At 40.8% G+C, this 25119-nt stretch overlaps 1 protein-coding gene across 3 annotated transcripts; it reads right to left on the reverse strand.

Annotated features, from left to right (window-relative positions):
• Positions 1-332: 332 nt before the first annotated feature.
• PTGR1 (prostaglandin reductase 1) lies at positions 333-24251 on the reverse strand. 3 transcript variants are annotated; one of them, XM_049896040.1, is made up of 10 exons: positions 24168-24251; positions 22344-22459; positions 19395-19440; positions 18098-18154; positions 14542-14709; positions 10979-11096; positions 10168-10323; positions 8161-8269; positions 3682-3800; positions 333-2670 (listed from the first exon to the last, which is right to left on the reverse strand). In XM_049896040.1, the coding sequence occupies exons 2-10, from the start codon at positions 22447-22449 to the stop codon at positions 2560-2562; spliced, it is 990 nt and encodes a 329-aa protein (XP_049751997.1). In that variant the 5' UTR covers positions 22450-22459; positions 24168-24251; the 3' UTR covers positions 333-2559. The 3 variants fall into 3 exon arrangements, with proteins under 3 accessions (XP_049751997.1, XP_049751996.1, XP_049751998.1); XM_049896039.1 differs by lacking the exon at positions 24168-24251 and adding an exon at positions 23870-23938; XM_049896041.1 differs by lacking the exons at positions 333-2670; positions 24168-24251 and adding exons at positions 6511-6694; positions 23870-23953 and having other exon boundaries at positions 3712-3800.
• Positions 24252-25119: the final 868 nt, after the last annotated feature.

Consider the following 25119-nt stretch of genomic DNA (forward strand, 5'->3'; position numbering starts at 1 on the left):
TGACTATTGGGAGAAAACTTATCAAACTCACTGTGTTAGTGAAAAATGACATGTTAAGTATTGTCTACTGTACTATCGTTAATACTTTTTTACACAACAAATAACTTTTTCATTTTGCTGTGCTCCAGTAAGTTGCAATTACAATTCAATGTGAAATTTGTGCTCTGCCTTCTTTCAGTCTCTTCTTTCCTGTACCGGTCATAGTACTAGCTTCTGCATCTGCATATAACTCTGTATCGCTAATACGCTTCCATTTCAAATTTAAATATTTGTCTATATTTTATAATTTAGAAAGGTAATTACGACTAAAATAGTATTTCACCTTATGAATGTGATTTACATAGGTACACTGTAACTTGTGCTGCCTGCATAAAACATCCAAGTCAACAAGATGTTACTTCAGTCTGTAGGACAAAAAGTCATCTGAACTGAATCTGCTGACACTGAGTAGATTGGTGATGTGTTTATGTGTAATACTAGAAACATCGCACGCGCGTGTCCAAGCATTATAATACCCTATGTGATGGAACAGTTGAAATGAATTATAGTTCTATCAAAACAATAAAGTCGTCTTCAATGGGAAAAAAATTTATTCTGCTTCAGGTTTTTGAATCTTAAAATGTGGCACTATCCACATTTCTTGTTCTCAATAGCCTCAAGTGACTTGTGGCTACCATATTGGACAGTGCAGTTAGAGTAAGCAGATCTAGCCACAGACAGCCCAAGACATCAAAGTGGTTCGTCAGGCCATGCTTTTCTCCAACTTCAGCCCCCCTCACCTGCATGAATGCCTTCTGTACTCCTCTTGGGCACTGACACCACACTGGGCAGCCCTCTTGTGACTCAGGTGCCTTCCTCCTTCTGCTCAAGCTCCAGCTACCCACCCTAGGCTGCAATACCCTCCACACACAGAAATGTTGGGCTTTAGACTCCTCATCCTGGGCAGCCAGCCTATATGCATGACCTCTGCCTGCTTTAGGTCACTGAGGTCCCTCCACCCTGAATCCCAGCAGACATTTACCTTCCTCTGCATCATCTAATGCATTTAAGATTGAAAGGGCAAGAAGTTTTGTTTTTGATTTTTTTTTTTAAATTGTACTTGTGAGTAATTTGTTCTTAGGGTTCAGAATTCAAAAAACAAACCATTAAAAACCCTGTGGAGCACGGTTGTATTCTGATACATGGGGTCACCATGAGTCAGGGTCTGCTGGGTAGCAACTGGTATATTCTATAAAGTCAATAAGAACCTGTATTAACCAAAAAAACTAAGCCCATTGCCACTGAGTCAACCCTGATTCATAGCAACCCTATAGGACAAAGTAGAACTGCCCCATAGGGTTTCCAAGGAGTGGCTGGTGGATTTGAACTGCCCCGCTTTGGGTTAGCAGCCAAGCTCTTAACCACCGAACCACCAGAACCTGTATTAAAACCCCTTGCCATTGAGTCGATTCCAACTCAGGACAGATTAGAACTGCCCCATAGAGTTTACAAGGAGCGCCTGGTGGATTTGAACTGCTACCTTCTGGTTAACAGCCGTAGCACTTAACCACTACACCATCAGGGTTTCCAGAAGCTGTATTAGCAAATACCAAACCAGTCTTCTTAACCTGTCAGGAACCTTCACCTCAGGCAACTCAACTTTTTCACCACTCTCTGGATGATAGGGAAAGTGCTGCAAAAACTAATTTTGGGGTTACAAATAAGTGAATTCACAAATAAGGAACCCAAGAATGATCAACTGTACACACACACAATTTTTTCATTGTTTTATTGTACTACAATTTCTTTAATCCCTCTTCTGTTGGTGGCACGATTGACCAACAGAATTGACGACATTATGACACTGAATCTTCCTGTCCCAGAACAAGACACCTTTCTATATGTTCAAGTTTTCTTTTGTGTTCCTCAGTAATGTTTTAAGCTTTTGTCATATACATTGTACAATTTTTATAAGCTATTAATATTCCAATGTATTATCTTTTTTGTAGCTGTGGTGAGGAGTAGATTCCTTCCCTGGTCCATCACTCGACTTGCCTGCAAAGGATCAGTGTGGGCTGGTCCTGGGACCTCTTTTACACTAGCAATGATTATTTTTTCTAGGATAATCATAAGCAGTAGGAGTAGTAATATTATAATATTATGACTTTGAATTCACGGCTAGCATTTACTGAGCAGCTAATATATGCCAGGCATTATGCAGATGCTTTAAGTAAGTGTATAATATGTATATGAAGCAGATGTCATTATCCTCATTGTACAGATGAAAAAGCAGAAGTCCAAGGTCGCAGAGGCAGTAAATCAGACTTCAAAGCCATTATTTTCTACCATAACCCAGAAGGATCTGTAATTGGCAGTGGGGTGACTGGTTTTTGTTCACTGAAATTATCATTCCCTGTTGCTAATAACACACCAGTTATACTTAAATTTACCTTATTCAGTAGGTCAAACTCATTAGTTGCCATTTCTTAGATAATTAAGGCAATATACATTTTTACTAAATGGGGAAAAGCAGCAATTAAGTAGTCATTCAAATGATCTCTAGATTCCATGTGTCGTTTTTCATACTTTCACTATTGCCTTCCCCAAATTTTCTCCTTTCAGCATTCCCATAAATGCAGCTGGCATGTTTTCAAATCCTTCTTTGATGTATTCATGGTATTGGATTTTACCCTGCATCCAAACAACAACAAATGTAACAGGTTAATTTCATATTCCAAATGATACAGCCTTCTCATCCCAGCAACAAACATTAGTCAGGTAGATCATGCAAGATTTGAAAACATAAGCTGGAGGCCCTATCCTCCATTAACTTCACAGTCAACTTTGTGACAAGGTATACACACAAAGTGTATGTCACAGAAAGATCAATACATATTTTGTGTGTGACATGGTAAGTCAGATGTGTATTAGGCATCTAAGTGCAACTATTGAGTAAGCAGCTGGATATACGAGCCTAGAGTTCAAGAAAGTAGGCTGAAGACAGAAATTTGGGAGCCATCAGTATATTGATATTTAAACGCATGAGCCTGGATGAGCTAATTAAGGCACAGAGTGTGGATCGAGAGGAGAAAAGAGATCCAGTAACCATATTCTGTGGCACTCTAATATTAACTTGGGAGAGAAGGAAAAAAACAGCAAAGGAGTCTGAGAAGAACCAGTCAGTAAGGTAAGAAGACCAAGAGCATTGTCCTGCAAGCCAAGGGAAGAAAGTATACCAAGGAAGGACTGTGATCACCTCTGACAAATACTGCCCATTGTTAAGTGATGCTGGAAATTGACCATTGGATTTTGCAATGTGAGGAACAGGGACAACCTTGACAAAAGCGATTTTGGTGGAATGGCAGCAGGGCAAAAATCTGATAAATGGGCTCAAGAAAGAATGGAAAGAGAGGAATAACAGACAGTGGGAATAGAAAACTCTCCTAGGAATTTTGTTATAAAAGGGAAAGAAGTGGGGTGGACCTGTATTTGCAGTGGAAATGAGAGGGTTTTTTTGTTTGTTGGTTTTGTTTTTCCTTTTTAAGACGGAGAAGAGCATTTGTATTCTAAAGGCAATGACCTGACAGCAGAAAACTGATAATGCAGCAGAAAGAGGGAAGAATTGGTAGGATGGCAGTCCTGAGTGGCAAAAGAGAATGGGATATGTGTACAATTGGAGGGGTTGGTCCCAGAGCCCCTTACCTCTGAGACCCATTTCAGCAAGTCTTTCAGAGCCTTCTGGCGGACATCCCCTTGCCAGCGGTTGAAGATGAACCCTTCCATGCGGAGTTCCTGATAGATGACAATTTCTGGGGGTGGACCTGTGAAGAGGAGGGCACATTTGGGCCACAGGGTCCAGAGAAGTGGATGTGGTAAAAAAAAAAAAAAAAAAAAAAAACACAGGCAGCACAATTTACCATCACTGTTCTCCTAGTGCTTCCCTTCCATTTCCTCCGCTCCTTCTTAATCCATGGGGTTGCTGACTAATCAGCATGCAGTCTATGGCAGGCAGAATAATGCCCCCCCCAAAGATGTCCACGTCCTAATCTCCAGTAGCTGTGAATACTGGATGTGGAATACTGGATATGATTAAGGATTTTGAGATGGGGAAATTATGCTGGATTATCTGGGTGGGCCCAGTGTAATCACAACGGTTCTTATAAGGGAAAGAAGGAGGCAAGAAAGTCAAAGAGAGAGATGTGACAATGGCAGAAGAGGTCAGATTGAGAACAGAGAGAGAAATATTTGAAGACCCTAGGCTGCAGGCTTTGAAGATGGAGGAAGGGGCCTCATGCCAAGGAATGCAAGCAGCCTCTAGAAGCTGGAAAAGACCAAGGAAATGGATTTTCCTCTAGATCCTTCAGAAGGAACACAGCCCTGCTAACCTATTTTAGATTTTTTTTTTTTCATTCTAGACTTCTGACCTCCAGAATTGTAAGATAATAAATTTGTGTTGTTTTAAGCAGGACTTTGAATCTGTTCCAGTTTGACCCCCTGGTGAGAATTTGTATTTCTACCCCAGATATACTGAATCAGAATCTACAGTTTAACAAGATCCCCAGGTGATTCTTATTTATGTTAAGAATTCTGACATAAAAACAAACCAGTTGGAACCCCAGGTTTTAAGCCACTAAATTTGTGGAAATTTGTTACAGCAGCAACAGGAAACTAATATACACTGGGGGTCCTTGCACAAACCAGGCAGCCAGGGACTGCTCATTCCTCACCTGCCAGAAGCAAGGCCCACCAAAAGCTTCCCAAACAGTTCCATGGAACAGAATGAGGCGAAGCTAACAAAGGAAAAATTTTCTGGAATACTTAAGAATACCTGATATTCCTGATAGTGTGTTCTGCCTTATGGCTTAATGGTGTCATTCTGTGGCATAAACCTATTTACTCCTTAAAGGAGACATGAGAGTCAGTAAGAAAGATGAAGAGGCTCAGCAGCTCCCCCACCTGCCCCTGCCCTCACCATTTCAGAACACCGAGAGTTGGCCTGAACAGTGGGTCTCAAACTTTAGCATGTACCAGAATCATCTAGAGGGCTTGTGAAAGCAGATTGCTGGGCCCCTCTCCCAATTTCTCATCTAGTGGATCTGAGAATTTGAATTTCTAACAAGTTCCCAGGAAATGGTGGTGTAGTTGGTTTGGGGTTACACTTTGAGAACTACTGGCCTAGAAAACACATAAGGTTACTATGAAATCACTGCACCTAATAAAGAAGGTACTCCTTGTCTGTGTGAGAGACAAAAGGTTGTATTCGTTGCCTGGCTTTTTTTCCCCAGGATCATACATGACCAAACACTGAGGAAATAATACTTCAGCATAATGCTATTAAGATCCAGAAGTCAGGTGAAGATGACTGGAGAATATCAAAGCCAAAAGAAACAAGATGAGTGGCAGAATCTATCCTCAGAGCTCTTCATAACTGGTGTCACTCAAGCCTGAAGTTCCCACTCACTATGTGGAAGGAAATTACATTAGCAGTCATAAAAATGGAACTTTTTCTTGAACCGAAACCAATGTATGCCCAGGAAAGACAAGTGAGACATGACATTGACATACAGCAGTGACACATCCAAATGCTAGACTGGTCTTGCACAAAGAGAGCTTCTTCAGAAGACCCACCCCAACCATCTTTTTTTTTTTTTTTTTCCCGACTTAAGGATTGGAATCGCATTTCCTCATCATGGAGGAGGATGAAGTACTGTTTCTGGGCTTATCTAACCTGATGGGAATGTTGGTTTCTTTACTGAGGGCAAAAAAAGCAAATGTGGCATTAAAATTTGGATGAATAATTACTTGTCTTTAAGCTATCCTAACATTGAAATATGAATTGCTGAAGATCAGAGATCAGGCAGAACCCCATCTGATTAAAGTAAAATGGACAAGGCCAGGTGATCTATCAAAGACCTGTCCGAGCAGCTGAATTTCCAAAAACTAATTGCTAAAAGAATAGATCAAGGTGCTATATCTAAAATATTTGGCTGTAGCTTATTGGACTGTGGTTAAGAAAATGGAGCCTTGCTCAGTAGACAGGCTGACATGATTCTAGCTTAGCATCAATTAGAAAAATATAGGGGGAAAAAGTCCCTAAGAACAGAATTGTCAAGTAAAACTGGACTTTTCCTCTGGGAAAAGTTGACGTCTTTGATTTCTCACAACCCAAGAGAGGACCTACCAGTTGCCGTTCCTCAGCTCTTCGCACTCGAGCCCCTTTGCACTTGTCTCAGTGTACTTGTGGTGGTGGTAACTAGCAGGGCTATAAGGTTTCATTTCCATAAGTCAAAGCCTGTCATAGGATGAAAATCCAATTTCTTTATGGTTGCCTGTTGTTGTTAGGTGCTGTTGAGTCAGTTCGAAATAACGGCAACCCTATGTACAACAGAACAAAACACTGCCTGGTCCTGCACCATCCTCACAATCTCTCTTAGTCATCTAGTGCTGCTATAACAAATACCACAAGTGGACAGTTTTAACAAAGAGAAATTTATTCTCTCACAGTCTAGTAGGCTACAAGTTCAAACTCACGGTGTCAGCTCCAGGGATGGCTTTCTCTGTCAGCTCTGGAGAAAGGTCCTTGTCATCAATTTTCCCCTGGTTGAGGAGCTTGTCTGTACAGGAACCTTGGATCCAAAGGACGCACTATTCTCCTGACTTGTTTCTTGGTAGTATGAGGTCCCCATGTCTCTCTGCTCACTTCTCTCTTTTATATCTTCAAAAGAGATTGATTTAAGACAAAACCTAATCTTGTAGACTGAGTCCTGCGTCATTAATATACCTGCCGCTAATTCCACCTCATCAACATCATAGAGATAGGATTTATAACACTATAGGGAAATCACATCAGATGACAAAATGGTGGATATTCACAAAATACTAGGAATCATGGCCTCGCCAAGTTGCCATATTTTGGGGGGATACAATTCAATCCATGACACAATTGTTATGCTTGAGGCCACTGTTGCAGCCACTGTGTAAATCCATCTCATTGAGGGCCTTCCTTTTTTTTCACTGACCCTCTACTTTACCAGGCATGACGTCCTTCTCCAGGGACTCGTCCCTCCTGATAACATGTCCAATGTATGTGAGACAGAGTCTTGCCACCTTGCTTCTAATGAGCATTCTGGCTGTACTTCATCCAAGACAGATTTGTTCATTCTTCTGGCAGTCTGTGAAATATTCAACATTCTTTGCCAATACCATAATTCAAAAGCATCAGTTCTTCTTTGGTCTCCCTTATTCAGCTTTCACATGCATATGAGGCGACTGAAAACACCATGGGTCGGGTCAGGCACACCTTAGTGTTTAAAGTGACATCTTTGCTTTTTAACGCTTTAAAGAGATCTTTTGCAGCAGATTTGCCCAATGCAATGCGTCTTTTGATTTCTTGACTGCTGCTTCCATGGGTGTTGATTGTAGATCCAAGTAAAATGAAATCCTCTACCACTTCAATCTGTTCTCTGTTTATCATGATGTTGCCTATTGGTCCAGTTGTGAGGATTTTTCTTTATGTTGAGGTATAATTCATACTGAAGGCTGTGGTCTTTGGTCTTCATCAGTAAGTGCTTCAAATCCTCTTCAACAGCAAGGCTGTATCATCTGCATATCCCAGGTTGTTAATGAGTCTTCCTCTAATCCTGATGCTGCGTTCTCCTTCATACCATCCAACTTCTCAGATTATTTGCCCAGCATATAGATTAAATAAGTATGGTGAAAAACCCCAATATTCTACCGGCCAGACCAAGGTGTTCAGTTTCTAAATCTAATCATGGCTATCTTTTTTACAACTTTCCAGAAAACAACAGGTAAAAAACTAAAACTTTTAATAAGTTTTTATTCCATATTTTTAGATACTGTTATTTCTCTACATTAAAATTTAATATAAGCTGATTTAATACCAAATATATTAAATTTTATATTTTAATAAATACTATCATAATACTTCATCAAGAATATCAGGAAATGTTTCTAAATTTTTTTTGCAACACCATCATGAGCAGTTGTCTTATCTATCTGTATAGTCAGTGACAGAGTTCATTGTTGTCTCAGAAATATGTCATATGAAGATATAATTTTAATCTTTTTAATATCTTAGTAGTCACTGGCCTACACCATATCTGTGAATCTTCTCCTTGTCCAGACTTCCTACATCTGTGATCATGTACACGAGCTCATTACCTGGGGGAGGCAGACCAGTACGGTTATATGTAGAGATGGCCCCACATATAGCAATTCTTCCAAATTTCTTCATCTGGCCAATAACAGTGTTTGAAAACTCTCCACCTACCTAAACAGGAACAAATAAACAAACAAACAAAAACTTAAATAATCTAAACACTAGATGATTCAGGGAACCATTAAGTCACAATCTTCATTTCATAATATCTGTTTGAACAGGAAGAAACTGATTTAATTGGCACAACAGTGCAGAAAATCACAGAAAAAAAGCATTAGAACCTGGGCATTTCCACTTAACTCTAAGAAAATACCTTCCATAACTTATAAGTTTTACTTTATTGTGTACTGGGGTGGAAACCCTGGTGGCACAGTGGTTAAGAGCTATGGCTGCTAACCAAAAGGTCAGCAGTTTGAATCCACCAGGTGCTCCTTGGAAACCCTATGGGGTAGTTCTACTGTGTCCTTTAGGGTTACTATGAGTCGGAATTGACTCAACGGCAAAGGGTATACTGGGGTTCTTTGATCAGTCCAATAATCTCGTTGTCCCATAATCTAAAAGTATAGAAAAATATTCAAAAGGCATATGAAGAATGAAGTTGGAGACTCATATTTCCTGATTTCAAAACTTACTCCAAAGAATATAGGTCAATGGAACTGAGAGTCCAGAGATAAACCCTTACATTTATAATCAACTGATTTTCAACAAGAGTGCCAAAATAATTCAATAGGGAAAGAACAGTCTTTTCAACAAATGGTGCAGAATAACTAGATATCTACATTGAAGAGAATGAAATTGGACCCCTTCCTTACACTCTACACAAAAATTAATTCAAAATGGATCACAGACCTAAATGTAAGAGCTATAAAATGATAAAACTCTTAAAACTATAAAAGTCTTAGAAGAAAAACAGAAGAGTAAATCTTCATGACCTTGGGTAAGGCAAAGCCTTCTAAGACATGACACTAGAACCCAAGCAACAAAAGACAAAATAGATTTATCGGACTTTGTCAAAATTAAAAACTTTTGTGTTTCAAAGGCCACTATCAGAAAGTAAAAAAAAAACTCATAGAATAAGAGAAAATATTTGCAAATCCTATGTCTGATGAGAGACTTGTATCCAGGATATACAATGAACTCTTACAACTCAACAAATAAACCAACTGAAAAATGGACAAAGAATTTGAACAGACATTTCTCCAAGAAGATATGCAAATGGCCAACGGTAGCATGAAAAAATGCTCAACATCATTAGCTATTAGGGAAATACAAATCAAAACTACAATGAAATACCACTTCAAACCCACCAGAATGGCTAAAATGAAAAAAAGACTGATAGAAATAGGTGTTGGTGAGGATTTGGAGAAACTGGAGCCCTGATACATTGCTGGTGGAAATGTAAAATAGTGCAGTCACTTTGGCAGTTCCTCGAAATGTTAAACATGGAATCCCACTCATAGGTGTATGTATACCCAAGAGAAATAAAAATATAAGTCCACACAAAAACTTGCAAATATTCACAGCAGCATTATACACAATAGCCAAAACATGCAAACAACTCAAATGCCCACCAACTGGTAAATGGATAAACAAAATGGGGCATACCCATACAGTGAGATGTCAGTTGCCCATAAAATGGAATGAGGTACTGATCCATGCTACAGCATGGATGAACCTTGAAAACATTAAGTGAAAGAAGTCAGTCACAAAAGACCACACGGGGAAAAACGAGGAGTTACTGATAATGGGTACAGGGTTTCTTTTTGTAATCGTGAAAACGTTTTAAAATTGATTGTGGGGGTGGTTGTACAACTTTGTGAATATACTGAAAACCATTGGATTATACACTTTAAATATGTGAAATGTATGGTATATGAATAATATCTCAATAAGGCCGTGAGAAAAAATGGCATATGCACTTTCCTAAATTTTAGATGGAAACCCCATAAGTATATTCATTGTGTAGTACTTTGTTAATAAACCAGATATTAAGTCCAGTTGGTACTTACATTATCAAAATAGCAATCATAACCACCAGGAGAGGCTTTTTTCAAAGTTTCTTCCAAAGACTCTACTGTCTTGTAGTTAAAGGCAACATCAAATCCAACTTTTTTAAGGTAGGCAACCTTGTCATCAGACCCAGCTGCTCCAACCACTTTGCAGCCCTAAATTGGGTGGGGAGGGTGGCAGGGGGAAAGGGGGGTAGAAACCATTTATAAGCCATAGGCATGGACCAATTCCATCTCCTAGTCTAGTATGGTCAATTCCCCAAGAACACACTCTTATGGACTGAGCCACATTATCTGAGGAATACTGTAAGGGGCCAACAGGCCCCATAAGTGAAATCATCCTCGAGCCAGCCTACAACCCAACCATAACTTCAGCTTGTTGTCTACTTAGCAGATTACTAATATGTTCATTTGGTTTGCAGTCTGTTTCAACCTGCTTCTTGGACAACCTATTCATTTGACTTCTTGATTCTTTATTGCTGAGGGCAATCATGAGGAAAGGAGATTAAGTTGTAGCAACAGAATGTTCCATAAAAACTATGAAACTAGTTACTGCTTATACACCCACTATTCTAGATAGATAGGATATTCTAGATTCCTGACTTGACACCTGCATTGTTATCAAATAACAACGTGCAGGTCATCTTTGCTACACCATTTTCCCCCTATTTCTCAATCATTCCCAATCTTCAGCTTCAATCACTAGACTATAAACTCTCAGGCTGGGGAAGGTCTGCTCTGTTCACTGTTGCCTTCCCAGTGCACACTGTGAACCCTGAGTAAACGTTTGGTACTGGAGGAAACTGCTTACCTTGAGCTTAGCTATCTGCCCAACAACAGAGCCCACTGCTCCTGCTGCTGCATTAACCATCAGTGTTTCTCCACCCTTCACACCACAGACGTCAAGTAGGCCAAAGTAGGCTGTCAGACTGAGGGGAAAAAAGGACATATGGAAAGATTTTTTTCTTTCCCCTTAATTCATTAGTATATATATCCTGAAGGCCTTCTTAGGAGTCCCTGGGTGGTGCAAATGGTTAATGTGCTTTGCTGCTAAAAAAAGAAAAGGTTGGTGGTTAAAGTCTACCCTGAGATGCTGCAGAAGAAAGGCCTGGTGACCTGCTTCTAAAAAATCAGCCATTAAAAACCCTATGGAGCACAGTTGTACACTGGCACACAAGGGGTCGCTATGAATTGGAATTGGCTTGACAGCAACTAATTTTTGGTTGGAAGGCCATCTTAGCAGCCAAGTTCCTTGGGTCCAGGTTAAAGACAGAAAATATAGGAAATGAATATGACTAGCTGCTATTATTATCCCACCTCCTCCTTCCATATCTGAAATACCAATAAAGAAGACATGAACTAGGGAGGAATGAAGGGTTAGCTGGAAGGGGGCTGCATCCCATCCAATCCACAGGCCAAGTCCCAAAGAGAAAGAAGATAGATTTCCCTTAAACTTTGGGGATCCAAGAATAGAGGGTTTGTGCCTCATTTCCTGTAAGTCCTCCGGAGATATGAGTTTCATGGGAAAAGCCTCAAGTCATTACAGTGCCATAGCCATCCAGTATAGTATGATGTATCTAGGCACAGAAAGGTCAGAGAGAGCACCTAAAGTTTTCCATGGTGGTGTGAAGAACTTCTGAAAGTTTCCCATATCACCCCAAGTGTGACATTGACGTTAGCTTGCAAGGAAAGAACTACTGGGCCTGTAAGGATGCTGCATGGACAGTACTGATGGGGACGGGGTGAAGATACCACCACACCTTCGTGGATTGCCAGCTTGGAAGGGGATGTGACTGAATCAAAAGTTACACTCTGAGCACCAAGAAGACCAGCATCTATGACCGTATAGATCAAGGGTAAGACTCTCTACTGACACTGCCCTTGTGTTAGCCCTTGACGCTTTGTATCAACCCTAGGGAGAAGCAGAACTCCTGAGTTTTAAGCCTGAAATGACATGAGGAATCATTGACTTTAATAGGTTTTCTTTTACTACTACACCAGCCAAAATGAAGGGCTGAGATAGAAATGAAATTCAGTAGTAGAAATTTTTTAAGTCATATTTTTTGTACCCCTGAGTCTGAGCCAATGAAACCCACAGCCACTATGGTGATTGTTAAGCCACTTTAAAAATTTCAGACAAATTCGGTGTGTCTTGAGTCAATCTCTTTTCAAATATAAAAGGAACAGATTAAGCAAGGAAGTAAAGCACAGCTGGGGGAAGACAGATGGCATGCCACATGAAGATCACCAAAGAGTCAAGGAACATTAGGCCTAAAGATGCTAAAAAGAGACAAGGACTTTCACTCAGAGCCAACAGAGAAAGAGCGCCTTCCCCTAGAGCCGGCACCCTGAATTCAGACTTTAAGGCTCCTAAACAGTGACAAAATAAATTTCTGTATGTCAAAGCCATCCACTTGTGGTATTTCTGCTATAGCAGCATACCTGAGATACCCACTAATTCAGAAGTACTGGGACCTGGAACTCTGAATTTTCATGTCACTCCAGACGATTCTTATTAATGCTAGCAACTGAGAACCACCGCCTTAATGAATGCTGATGCCAGAGTTTGCTGCACAAGTTAGCCTAACCCCAAAGGAGAGGAAGAGGGTACATTTTCTGATTGTGTCACCACAACCAGCACCCCCAATCCACCTTCTAGGTATTTCCACAGTCACCTCTTAACAAGACATATTGATCTAAAGCCTTTCCCAAACATCAAGCCTTTTAAAAATAAAAGGAAGATGGAGAAACCAACAGTAAAGAAATCCTAGAAGAAAAATTAAGGCGCATTTTGGACTAAAGCAAATTGATCGAATCAACAGATTCGAGATCAAAACACATGAACTCTTCCAATTTAATTGAGAGGGGTCTTGTTGAAGGAAATGATGTAATACATTGGGGGAATGTTATATCTGTGAAGCTTGGACAACTTCTTTGTAGTCTTTAACAGAGTCCCACCATTCTTTCTTGAAGGACTGACCCATCTCACTGGCAGGTGGCTCATAATAGCAGGAATTCTCAAAGAATAGGTGGTATGTGGCTGGATGAGGCTAGAAACAGGTATGGTATAACTCCTCCCCCCCAATTATTGAGAACCACTGGTATAAAGTTGATTTTTCTGGAGTAAAATTGCACTCCTTAGGAGCCTGGCAACAAGTAAATAAAAAAAGTATACATGAATGAATAAATTATCTTATGTTTCAAGGATCAAGATATCTTAATATTTTACAAATTATTTTCTCCCCAACTAAGTTAAGAGAGACTTACCCTAGATTTCCTCATGTCTACATTTACCTCTATTCTTCTACACCTGGCTCACAATTCTGAGAGAAGGAAAACAAGGTGGGAGGAAAAGCTGTCACCAGTGGAGGGTACAGGGGCGGCAGGGGTGAACAGGAACCGCCGCAATTCTGTTTACTGTCCACTAATTGAATGTAAGAAGGTACCAAGTATCGTCTAATTTCACAGTGATATCTCTTGGCAGTGGCAATTTTGAGGAGATTAAGTGGAATATGAACTTGTAATGTATGGGGGTAATTTTGTTCAAGGCTGATTGTTTGGAGATATATATTTCCATTTCATTCTCTGGAATTCTTTTAAAAAATAAAAAAGGAAGAGAAGAGGGTGAGAAGAAGGAAGGGAGAGAAAGATGACACAGCTTAGAAGAAAGGAAGGAACTAAATGAATCATGAGTTAGAAAAGTTTTAGGGATTCTAAAAGGCAACGAACTTGCTTCTCCAAGACACAAAAGGAACTTGATGTCCAAAGTCAACCTGAGGACTGGAGAATGGGCACAGGAAGGAGAATGGACCGGGAATTTTCCTGAGGGACAAGGCCAAGAGAAGCTTGAGTATTTTAAATCCATACTAAGCTGAGTGACTATACAACCATATTTGTGATTCATCTTAACTGTTTACTGTGAACTTCATTTCCCTTCAGATTGCAAAATCTCAGATGTGTACAGGGAAAAAGTGAGGAAGGAGAGAATTCAGAAACGCCAAGGTAGATTGAATTCTCTTTCTCTTTTTAAACTCTGGAAGCAGAGATAAGTGAAGCAGAGAGCCTTCCAGGGACAAAAGGGGATGGTTCCTTTGTATTACCATTTACTGGCTGCTCAAGAGGAGGGGTCACACCCCATGTTGCTTCTCCCTGTTGCTTTCTCTTTGTGCCTAAGGGTCTCTCACTTGATTTTCCTCGAGTCCCAAAGCTAACTCTAGCCTACCCGTCTTCCCTGCTTAGTTCCACCATCTACTCCAATCAGCTCCTGAACCTATAATGTCTCAAGTCTCTTCCTACTGACCAAGTTCTAGACAAATCATTTTGGAAACTCAGTGTTAGGCATTCAAGCAAACAAAATGTATCCATGAAACTCACCCTGGCATGCCAACTGCCCCCAGAGCCAGAGACAGTGGTAATGTGTCTGGCCACTCTGTAGGCAGCTTTTCCAGTTCTTTTCCATCAGAAATGGAGTGTGTTGTCCAGCCTGAAGAAGCCAGTACAATAGTTCCTGTTGGGAAGGCTGAGTTTTTACTTTCCACAACTCTGAAGAATAAAGGACATTAAGACATGTAAAACCTCTTTTCTTTCAAGGAAGTCAAGATGCTGGGTGATTAGTGTTCACAAAAGGGCACTTAGGTTGACATTCCAGGATTAAATACACATTTCTCCATTTTAATTCTTAGCCTTTGGCCTCTCTTCCTCCTTGAGAAGAATCAGAGAACTCTCTCAGCTGGTTCAGCATCTGTCCGTTTTCATCCACTTCTTTCTGAGCAAGTGGCATCTGTTCTCTAACTCAAGATGCTCTTTTCTGTTCTTCAGGGGCCACCCTCAATGTCTTAGCCCTCCTCTCTCCTCAATCTTTAACATTTTCCTCTCTATTGTCCCTTTCCCTCATCATCTAAATATGCTCAACTCTACCATTTTATAACCCCATCCTCTCCCTACCTTCCCTCTCTCTCTTCTTCCTTTTACAGCCAAACTTCCTCACTTTCCATTCACTGGAAAACGCACTACATTCTGCCTTCGACCATCATTACTCCATTAAGATTACAACCTCCTGACTGCAAAATCCAGGGGCCATTCTTCAATCTTCTGATTTTAACTTTCTACTCTATTCAACACTGTTTTTATTCAAGACTCTTACCCCATTAGTTTTCAAGATACTGACCTCTCCTGGCCTTTTTGTGCAACCCCCCCCCCCCAAGCTGCCCCTTTTCTGTCTCATTTACTAATTCCCTTTCTTCTATCTTCTCCCATTCTTACACACACACACACATACACATAATTTATTTTATGTTTGTTGTTGAGAATATACACAGCAGAACCTATACAATTCAATAATTTCTACATGCACAGTTCAGTGACACTGATTACATTCAAGTTGTATAACCATTCTCATCCTCCTTTTCCGAACTGTTCCTTTTCCATAAAAATAAATTCACGGCCCTCTAAGTTTCCTATCTAATCTTTCAAGTTCCTGTTGTCCATTCTTACCATTCTTTACTATCTTCCCCCAGATCCTAAAGTTATATAACATATTTATTTTTAAAAATGTAAAACATATAAAATGAAAATATCAGTCTTAATTGCATAATACAAACATAACTGCTGTTAACATTTTGGTTTATATTATGGCAATCATAATAATATTTTTAATATTTATTACATGTATTTAATAATTTAAATCATTTTATATAGTTTTGTAACCTAATTTTTCTCTCTAAACATAATACTAGTCTAATTTTTTTTTTTTATATATTTTAGGTTTTTTTCCACATTAGTAAAAATTCTTCAAAAAGTAACAAATGTAATTATTCCCCTATTGCTAGACATTTGGATTATTTTCAGTATTTTTCCTCATGTAAAGTATACTTTAACATTAATAAATGTGAATTTTCTTTCTGAGTAATATTTTTATAAATGGAATTACTAGATCAAAGAGTATTAAGACATTTGTAACTATCGCTGTATATTGCCAAATTGCTTTCTGGAAAGTTGTACCAATTTCTGCTTGCACCATCAGTGTATGAAGGTACCATCACATCATCTACGGCGCTGAGTATTATCTTTCAAAAAGTCTTCACCAATTCAGCAAACACAAATACATGTTCATTTCTTTGGTTACTAGCAAGAGATGTAAAAGGCTACATGAATAAAACTGCTAATGGGTCACAAGAGAAAATTGATAAATGGAGAGGGATACTTCATGTTTAGAGAGAAAGATTGTAAAGATGTCAGCTCCCTCTAAATAAATCTATAAAGTCATTGGAATCCCAACAGAAATCCAAACAAGATTATATTATAACCAATATTATAGTGATGGCGAGTCATTTGGAAATAAATACCTCACTCCTTATGCCAAAATAAAAATAGGCTGTTAAATATTAAACTATAGAAGAAAACACAAATAGTTCAGCAATTTGGAGAAGAGAATGCCTTTTTAAGTATGATAATGAAACCAAGAAGCCATAAAAATAATAATCTCATCACATAAAAATTTTAAACTATGATTGGTCACAGGACAAAGATAAAGATTAAACAAAGATGCAAATATTTACAGCCCTAGTCTCACTAACATACAAGAAGCTTTGCAAATCAGTATAAAAGATGAAAAAAACTAATGGTAAGAGCAAAGAACATAAAGAGAATTCACAGAAGGAAACAGTTTACTGATTGATAATTAACTTGCAAAACAATTGCAAGGTCACTAACAATTAAAGAATTTCAAATCAAGCTAAGCACAAAGTATCAGCATGTTCATACCAGACTGCCAACACTGATAGCAAGCAGTGGGCAGAGGGATGAGGAAAACAGGCTCTCTCATATGCTACTGGTTAGAGTGGATACTTGTGCAGTGTTTTTGAAGAACAATTTGTCATCTATTCAAATTAAAAATATGCATCTCCTTTGACCTAGAATTTATACTTCTGGGAATTTAATGTAAAGGAATACTTGACAAATTGGCAAAGAATACAAAGACGCACACATAGAGATACAAATATGTTTCTTGCAGAATTATTTGTATAGAAATTTGAAATAATTGTTATCAGTAGTAGATTAGTTAAATAATGGAATACAATAGAATAATTTATAACCATTAAAAGGTAGGGGGGTATATATATATTGTCAACAAGATACCCATGATATAATGTTAAGTAAGAAAAAAACTTTATCGAAGAGTCTATAATGCCATTTTTTAAAAATTAATATAGTTAATTGATTTTTGGTGGAAGTTTACACAGAAAATTAGGTTCCCATTCAGTAATTTCTACACAATTTGTTCTATGACATTGGTTACTTTTTTCACAATGTGTTCTCGTTATTTCCATTCTGATTTTTTTTTAGTAATCTAGTTTCCCTGCCCCCTTGCCTTCTCATCTCTTTGCTTTTGAGTAAATGTTGATCATTTGGTCTCATATAGATGATTTTTTAAAGGAACACAGTCCTCGTGGATGATACTGTTTATTTTATGAGTCAATCTCTTATTAACTAAAAGATAACCTCATGGTATAAAAAAAAAAACGTCATTTTAAAAAAAAAAATTGTAGATACTAGTATGTGCACAGAGCAGCATTTGAAATAGTAATATGTTTACAACAGTCATCCCTAAAGCTTCACATGATGGAGAAACTTTCAGTTTTCAAGGCAATTTTTTATTTGAATTTTTATAATAATCATGAACTGGATGAGTAATGCTTTTTAGTAAAAGTAAGGATAGCAAAGTGAGACTGAAATGATGGCCATTTCACATCCTTCTTCCCCTCCCAATTAGTCAGGAAGAGTGAGGATTTCCAGGTTGCTTCCAAAATCAAACAGTGAGAGAAGTAAGCGGGCTGAAGAAATTGTTGGAGCAACGGATAGAGAAAGGCCCCAGCAAGAGGGTCAGGAGGAGACATGTTTTCCAAGCATTAGGACAAACAGAAGTAATTACCTGGCAACTTGTTGCCCCATCATCATGTCACCCTCCTTCAATCTTTTGGCTGCCATTCTGGGAAAAAAAAAAAAAAACGAAATCCCGTTCTTAATACATAATAGCACCTGGGGAAATCTGTCGAGTTTAAAGCCAAAAGAAAAACCACTGGGGGAGTATGTGCAGAGATGAACCTTGGATACAAGAGAGCGGTACGACTGGGTGAGATGCAGGGGAAAGCTGTTAGAGGTAGTCGTTCTGCTCTGTGACTCCAGAGAAACACTCTGATAGTAATTTTCTGTGAAATGAACATGATGTCAAGTATTCCTTTACATTAAATTCCCAGAAGTATAAATTCTAGGTCAAAGGAGATGCATATTTTTAATTTGAATAGATGACAAATTGTTCTTCAAAAACACTGCACAAGTATCCACTCTAACCAGTAGCATATGAGAGAGCCTGTTTTCCTCATCCCTCTGCCCACTGCTTGCTACCAGTCTTGGCAATCTGGTATGAACATGCTGATACTTTGTGCTTAGCTTAATTTGAATTTAATTGTTAGTGACCTTGCAATTGTTTTGCAAGTTAATTATCTATCAGTACACTGTTTCCTTCTGTGAATTCTCTTTATGTCCTTCGCCCTTTACCACTAGTTCAATTGTGGACAAGTTTCCATGAACGATTTTTAATATATGCCCCAGACACCACTGATGCTTGTTCACCCAGAATGCTAGCAACACAAAAAGGGATGCTAGTTAACATTTTTAAGCTATATTTTTCACTTCAGATTTGAATCTTTATTAATCGGCTATGAAAAAAATTATTTAAAAGAACGATGGCTATAATTATTTACCGAGGCAAAAAATTACTGAGGAGATAGGTGGCCCATGAAGGCTTTCATTCCTTCCCTTCCCCCAGTTGTTTGCTAATTTAGGATACAAGTTTGAGTCAATTCAATACAGGTAAATGGAAGGCAAGAGAATCTGATTTTAGTCTTAACCTCTCCCTCTATCCAAATTATTTTCCAGTAGTGAAATGGACAAATTGGACTTTGATTTCTTTTTTAATTTTTCTGGAAGCAATTCTGGTGGGCAATAAAAGGCAAATTGTGCATAGTAGACAGGAGATTGTAATAAAATAACAGGACTGGGATAGTCATTCACCGAGCTTCTCAAACCTTTGCCTGGTAATGATAAACTGGGGAAAAAAAGGAGGGAAAAGTGACAGTGTTTCAAATCAGCTGGATGTGTTAAAACATTAACTACTTCAGATTAGGGCCCAACAGACAACATAAGAATTTTTAGGAGGAAGATAATACCTCATATAAGGATCCACGGTAAGGAACAAAGCTTCAAGCAGGACCTCTACAAAATAAAGCATTCCACGGTCAATTAGAAACTCAAGGCCTTATGTCTTTATTGTGTTTGGCATTCTAAATAAACATTGCCTTTCTGGTGTTTTTTTTTCTGGTGTAGGTTTGGCCTCTCATCTAAGGGTTGGCATTCTATTCAAGAGACATGAAAGGCTCTCTCACTTGGTCCAACCTAGTTAATAATAGCAATAATAATGCTATTTATTCATCATTTACTCCATAATTTACATGGATTATTTCATTTGATGTTCTCAGCAACCCTGCGAGATAGGTTCAATTATTATTTCCAGTTTTATCAATGAAGAATTTAAGCTTAGGTTAAGTAAATTGTCCGAGGCCACCCTTGTAACCGTTACATTACAACGCTCATATAAGGTTTCATTAAACCAACCTCAATTAGTAGTAAAGAATATGCATTTTGCTGAAGTGACCTCACACAGACATTCTCTGAAATTTTGCGCCCCGGCCCTGGCCATCGTGACTGCAGTGCGATGGATTGCTTTTACGTGGCTTTTCTTGCCTTGGTCTTGTAACTCCCATCCAAGTGACTGGGTGGGACTATACAAATAATGTAATTGTGGCCCACCAAGGGGACTGGATAGCTTGCTAATAGTGCAAATAAAGCTCATGTCACAGTGTAGGGGTCGGACCATGCAAATAAGGTCTACAGGATTCTAAAGAAGGTCAGTTTTGCCATCCCCTATTTTTTTTTTTTATCCCACTAGGCTTAAAATGAGCCATCACAGAGGTGGGAGAAGAGAATCTCACCACCAACAATGAACAAGAACTAGGAGTGAAGCGCATCTTTTGGACCCAGGATTCCTACGCTGAGAAGCTCCTGGAACCAGGAGGCAGAGAGAGAGAGAGTGAGCTGTTAACACTGAAGATGAGGAAGCAGTGGCAGAAGAGCCGTGGCAGCTGAACCAAGAGACCTGAGGGAGGCAGTCTGGCCTGAGGGGCGAGAAAGCTGAGTGATTTTGGGCAGGAGGCTTGCTGGTGGAGTAGGGTGGCTCCAGGCACTTGGTGGAGCTACGCTTTCTGACCCGCGGAGCTAGAACTGAGTGCCACTGGGCCGAGGCTTACTGGTGAGTGGGGTGCCTCAGAGCACTTATCAGCAGAGCTAAAAGAGCTTTGTAACACTTGCCAGACCAGGGCAGAAGCTGAGGGGCCAGAGAGAGCCCTGTCTGCAAGCATGATGGAGAAGACGCTGTCCTGATGGAAGAACTGTATCCTGAGTTGTTCCTGAACCTGAATTATAGCCTGTTACTTCTCTAAATGAACCCCATAATCATGAGTATTGCCTGTGAGTTGTGTGTGTCCCTTGCAATGAATTATCAAATCATCAGAGAAGTAGAGAGTGCCATGGGAGGAATGGACAGTGTCAGAATTGGTAAAGACGGTAGAGAAAGGAAGCATGTCTGACCTCCACCTCTTAGGAATCAGCCTTGGGCTATTAATCTTGACTCTCCTTCCTCCTTGTAAAGTTAGAGGAGGTCAGACGCCTCCACCAAGCCATTTTTTCACTTACGTAGGACTGACAACTTTGCCATGCTACTCGACTGCATCCCCTTTTCCTAAAAGGTTACCTACCTTTAGAAACTTCATATATTCTATTCTACAAAGCCAATCCCCAACTATGTCATGGGGTATATGCCATTTCTCTCCCTTCCATTTCTTTAGGTTTGTCTTGTCCCTCCACTTCCCCCAAGTGCATGCCAGACTTCTCAGTGAAGGATGAGAGTTTTTTCCTCTTTGTCTGCTCCCAGGGATAGTCTGAGTTTTTTGCACACAGCTGTTGGGCAGTGCTTACCCTGCTGTCATCATTGGCTCACCAGACAGAGAGGACAGCCTTCCTACGGTCTGGTCAAAGTCATGAAGAGTAATGCACCCAAGCACATACTTCAATTATCAAGGAAAGCAGAGGGATCCTCCAACATGACATACAGAGAACCTTGAAAAGGTCTCCGTGGTAGATTGTAAAATGGCCACAAAAACTGCCCACCCCTATATGCTGGCCTCTTTGCCACTCTTCCTATCAAGAAATCTGTTTCTCCACCCTTGAATCTGGGCTTGGCCATGTGATTGCTTTCACCAACGGAATATTAGCAAACAGGACTCAAGTAGAGGCTTGAAAACCGCTTGCATACCGGAGCTTGCCAACTCCCACTGTGCTAGATCCATAAGACTACCATGAAAACAATCTCAAGCTGTCCTACCAGAAAGGCCCATAGAGGAGAATTGAGGCATGCATCTCAGCAGAAAGCCTGCTAAACATCAAACATATGAGGAAAGCCCATCCTAAACAACCATCTAGCCCAGATGAGATTTATAGAAGAACTGCACAGCTTAGCCTAGCCCAAATTGCCAACCCACAGACTCATGAACTAATAAATGTTGTTTGAAGTCACTAAGTTTTGGGATAGTTTGCTATGCAGCAAAGACTGATACACACCTGTCTTAGTTATCTAGTGCTGCTATAACAGAAATACCACAAGTGGAAAGCTTCCACAAGCAGAAATTTATTTTCTCACAGTTCAGGAGGCTAAAAGTCCAAATTCAGAGTGCCAGCTCTAGAGCAAGGCTTTCGCTATCTGTCTGCTCTGAAGGAAAGTCCTTGTCTCTTCAGATTCTGCTTCCTGGCTCCTTGGAGATCACCATGTGTCATGGCATCTATCTCACCCCATCTCTACTCTGCTGGCTTATATAATCTCTTCTAGATCTCAAAAGAAATTGACTCAAAACACACCTCACACTAACCTGCCTCATTAACACAACAAAGACAACCCATTCCCAAATGGGATTATAACCACAGGTTAGGATTTACAACACGTATTTTTGGGAGGCATACTTTAATCCATAACAACACTCTTCCAATTCTGAAATCTTATGACTTACCTCCATTTTTTAAGGGTGGGAGCTCAGTTGTCTTCAATTCAAAGTCACTGTTAGTAGGGTAGCCTTCAAAATTCTTCTTCAGGGTCCAGCTCTTAGCACGAACCATCCTGAAGCTCCTAGAACACACCCAACCCCAGTGAACACAGTAAACATGTAATCAACTGCCATGAAGTGACTGAATTCTTATGATGTCCTAGCCATTGCAGGGTCCACCCATGATATTCCTCATCATCATTTAGCATCGATCACATTTATCTAGTATTTAATATTTACTATGTATCTGGTGCTGTGCTAAGCATATGATCTCATTTTATCTTCATTACTTTCCTATAAGAGAGGCACTATTATCTTTGCCAGTGTACAAAATAAGGAAACTGAGGCTTTAAGGAAATCTCCAAGGCAAGGAAAAATGTAAAGCAAATTCTTCCCAGCCACCCCTAGCGCTTCTCTGGGGAGGCTGAACAGAGTGCTACCGGGCATGTAAATATTTCCAGTTTCTCACCTCACATGAAGCGAATCCTAAGAAAAAGTTTCAAATATTAAGAACAGAAGCTCACGCCCATTTTTTAGATGACGGAGCAACGCGTTCTAAGGCAAACATTATAACCGACACCTGAAAACCGCGGGTCGGTGGGGGGCTCCGTTGTTCCGCCCCATTTTCAAACCCGGTCTTTCTTTGCCTCCAAACGGAAATCAAGCATTTGTTCGCCGGGGTTTAAATTTGCGGGCTAGAGTCCCTGGGCGGTGCAAAGGGTTAAGTTAAGCTCTAAACCAAACCAAACCCACTGCCGTCGAGTCGATTCTGACTCACAGCGACCCTATAGGACAGCGTGAAACTGCCCCATAGAGTTTCCAAGGAGCGCCCGGCGGATTCGAACTGCCGACCCTTTGTTAGCAGCCGTAGTAGCACTTAACCACTATGCCACCAGGGTTTCCAAGTTAAGCTCTGGACTAGCCCAAAAGTTGGCGACTGGAACTCACAGGCTTGGAAGGCAGGCCTGGCGATCTGCTTCCGAAAGCCTTGAAAACCCTAAGAAGCAGTTCTACTCTGTACGCTTGGACTTGCCATGATTGGAATCCATTGAAGGCTACTAACAACAACAACTTTCCGCCACATAAAAGCCAGAGAAGATAATTAAGACTGCCCTGAACGTTCCGCTTGGATCGAACTTCCCCGCGAGCGGGGCTTCCCTGCGAGTGAATCCGCTGCAAACAAGTGCCAGGAAAAAGGGACGCTTGTAGCCTGGAGGGGACACTTCCTCATTGCCAGTGGAGCTGTGGGGGCGTCCAATCTGCAGCCCGGGTGCTCTTTCTAGTCCCTTTTCCTAAAACGGCAACCGCTGCGAATTCTGAACTCGCTCCAAGCCCAGAAGGCTCTTTGACAAGGGCAAGGCCGCAGACGCCGACTCGGTCCATGGCGTCCTCCCCGCAAGAGAAGGGGACCCGGTGTGGTGTTGGCTCCCAGCCGCCTCTTCCTGCCCCACTCCCGCACCCCTTAACCATACCTCCCCGAACGCCAACCCCACCTTTCTCCTCCTTCCACGCTTCCTCAGTTTTGCAGTCCCGCAAATTCCTTGGCTAGCCTCTCCCCCAGGTGCAGACAACTACGGGGTTTACCCGAAATGCCGCCAGCCCGTGCCCTTCCCTCCAGCATCCACCCTTTCTGGTCTCTCCATTTACTCCCTTCCAAGTTTCCTCCGAGTGCAAGGCGGAGGCCAGGTTATTCGGCACAACAAGAGGAGCAACGTGCAAACGCTCCATAACAGGGGAGTCTAGAAATTCAGCACGGAAAAAACAAGTGGCAGGGGAGGAATGTCTACTTACAAGCGTCGGCTGAGCCCACTAGCTCGGGAAGGCTGCAGTACTGCGCCGCAGCGCGCGGGGGCCGAGACTTACGGCAGGTCCCAGGCGAGGGTGGGGCTTCCCCGGGGCGGAGCTACTCCTGCAAGTGCGGGCGCCCGGGCCCTGGAGAGGGTCACGGGCAGGAAACTTCCGGGTTAGAGGAATGTCTGGGTGTTGGGGGTTGTGTGTGTGTTTCCAAAGGCCGCATCCGAGCCCTGCCCAGGTGCTGCTGTACCTGCACCCAGCGTCCTTATTGGGAACCCGGCGGAAACATGTGGCAGAGAGGGAGCCATGGCTCAGACAGGGAGAGGCCGAAGCAGCCCGGGTCTGGCCCAGTGTGGGTCTGGTCCTGTGCTCCTCCTTGGCCCCACAGCTTGCCAGGGGTCCATGCCTACAGCCGGTGCCTGGACGCTGGCCTCTGGCCGCAGGCCCCAGCCTGCCTGAACACCTTGCACAAGGCAGTTCAAGGGTCGCCTCCCTTGTGAATCCTTCTCAGACTCCCCCATCCCAATTCTTAACAACCGTGGAATGTAAATATTGAAACAATGCAACGATGTCTAAAGAACTAAAAACTTCCCCTTAACCTACTCTGTTACCCCCTCCCTGAGATAACCAATGTCAGCAGAGCAGTAATATCTCTTGTATGAATAGCTTTCCACTAATTTTTTTTTTTTTTTTTTTTTTTTGCTTCTTTATGGTGTGCACTTTATTGAGCTGGTCTTAAGTCATCCATTGTAATGTTTTTATTTCTACAGTCTAGATTCCCAAAAGTGAGAATGTTGGGCCAAAGAGGATGTGCATTTTTTAATGTGTTAGGATGAATCACATAGAAGTGTTAATATTCAAAGACGTTGACCTAAAGAAATGGCAATTTCATAAATTTAAACTGGTTAAACCTAATATTTGCTAGATGACTTTCCAAAAATATGGCAGT

The sequence above is a fragment of the Elephas maximus genome, chromosome 9 (assembly GCF_024166365.1).
Source record: "Elephas maximus indicus isolate mEleMax1 chromosome 9, mEleMax1 primary haplotype, whole genome shotgun sequence".
NCBI lineage: Eukaryota > Metazoa > Chordata > Mammalia > Proboscidea > Elephantidae > Elephas > Elephas maximus.

Bases quoted from the DNA above. Each gene is read 5' to 3' on its own strand.
- PTGR1 (XM_049896040.1), bottom strand. From the start codon at position 22,449: ATGGTTCGTGCTAAGAGCTGGACCCTGAAGAAGAATTTTGAAGGCTAC. The intron at 14,710-18,097 runs GTAATTACTTCT...TTTATTCTTCAG, and splicing joins ATGGGGCAACAAGTTGCCAG to AGTTGTGGAAAGTAAAAACT. The intron at 10,324-10,978 runs GTAAGCAGTTTC...CACCCAATTTAG, and splicing joins GGCAGATAGCTAAGCTCAAG to GGCTGCAAAGTGGTTGGAGC.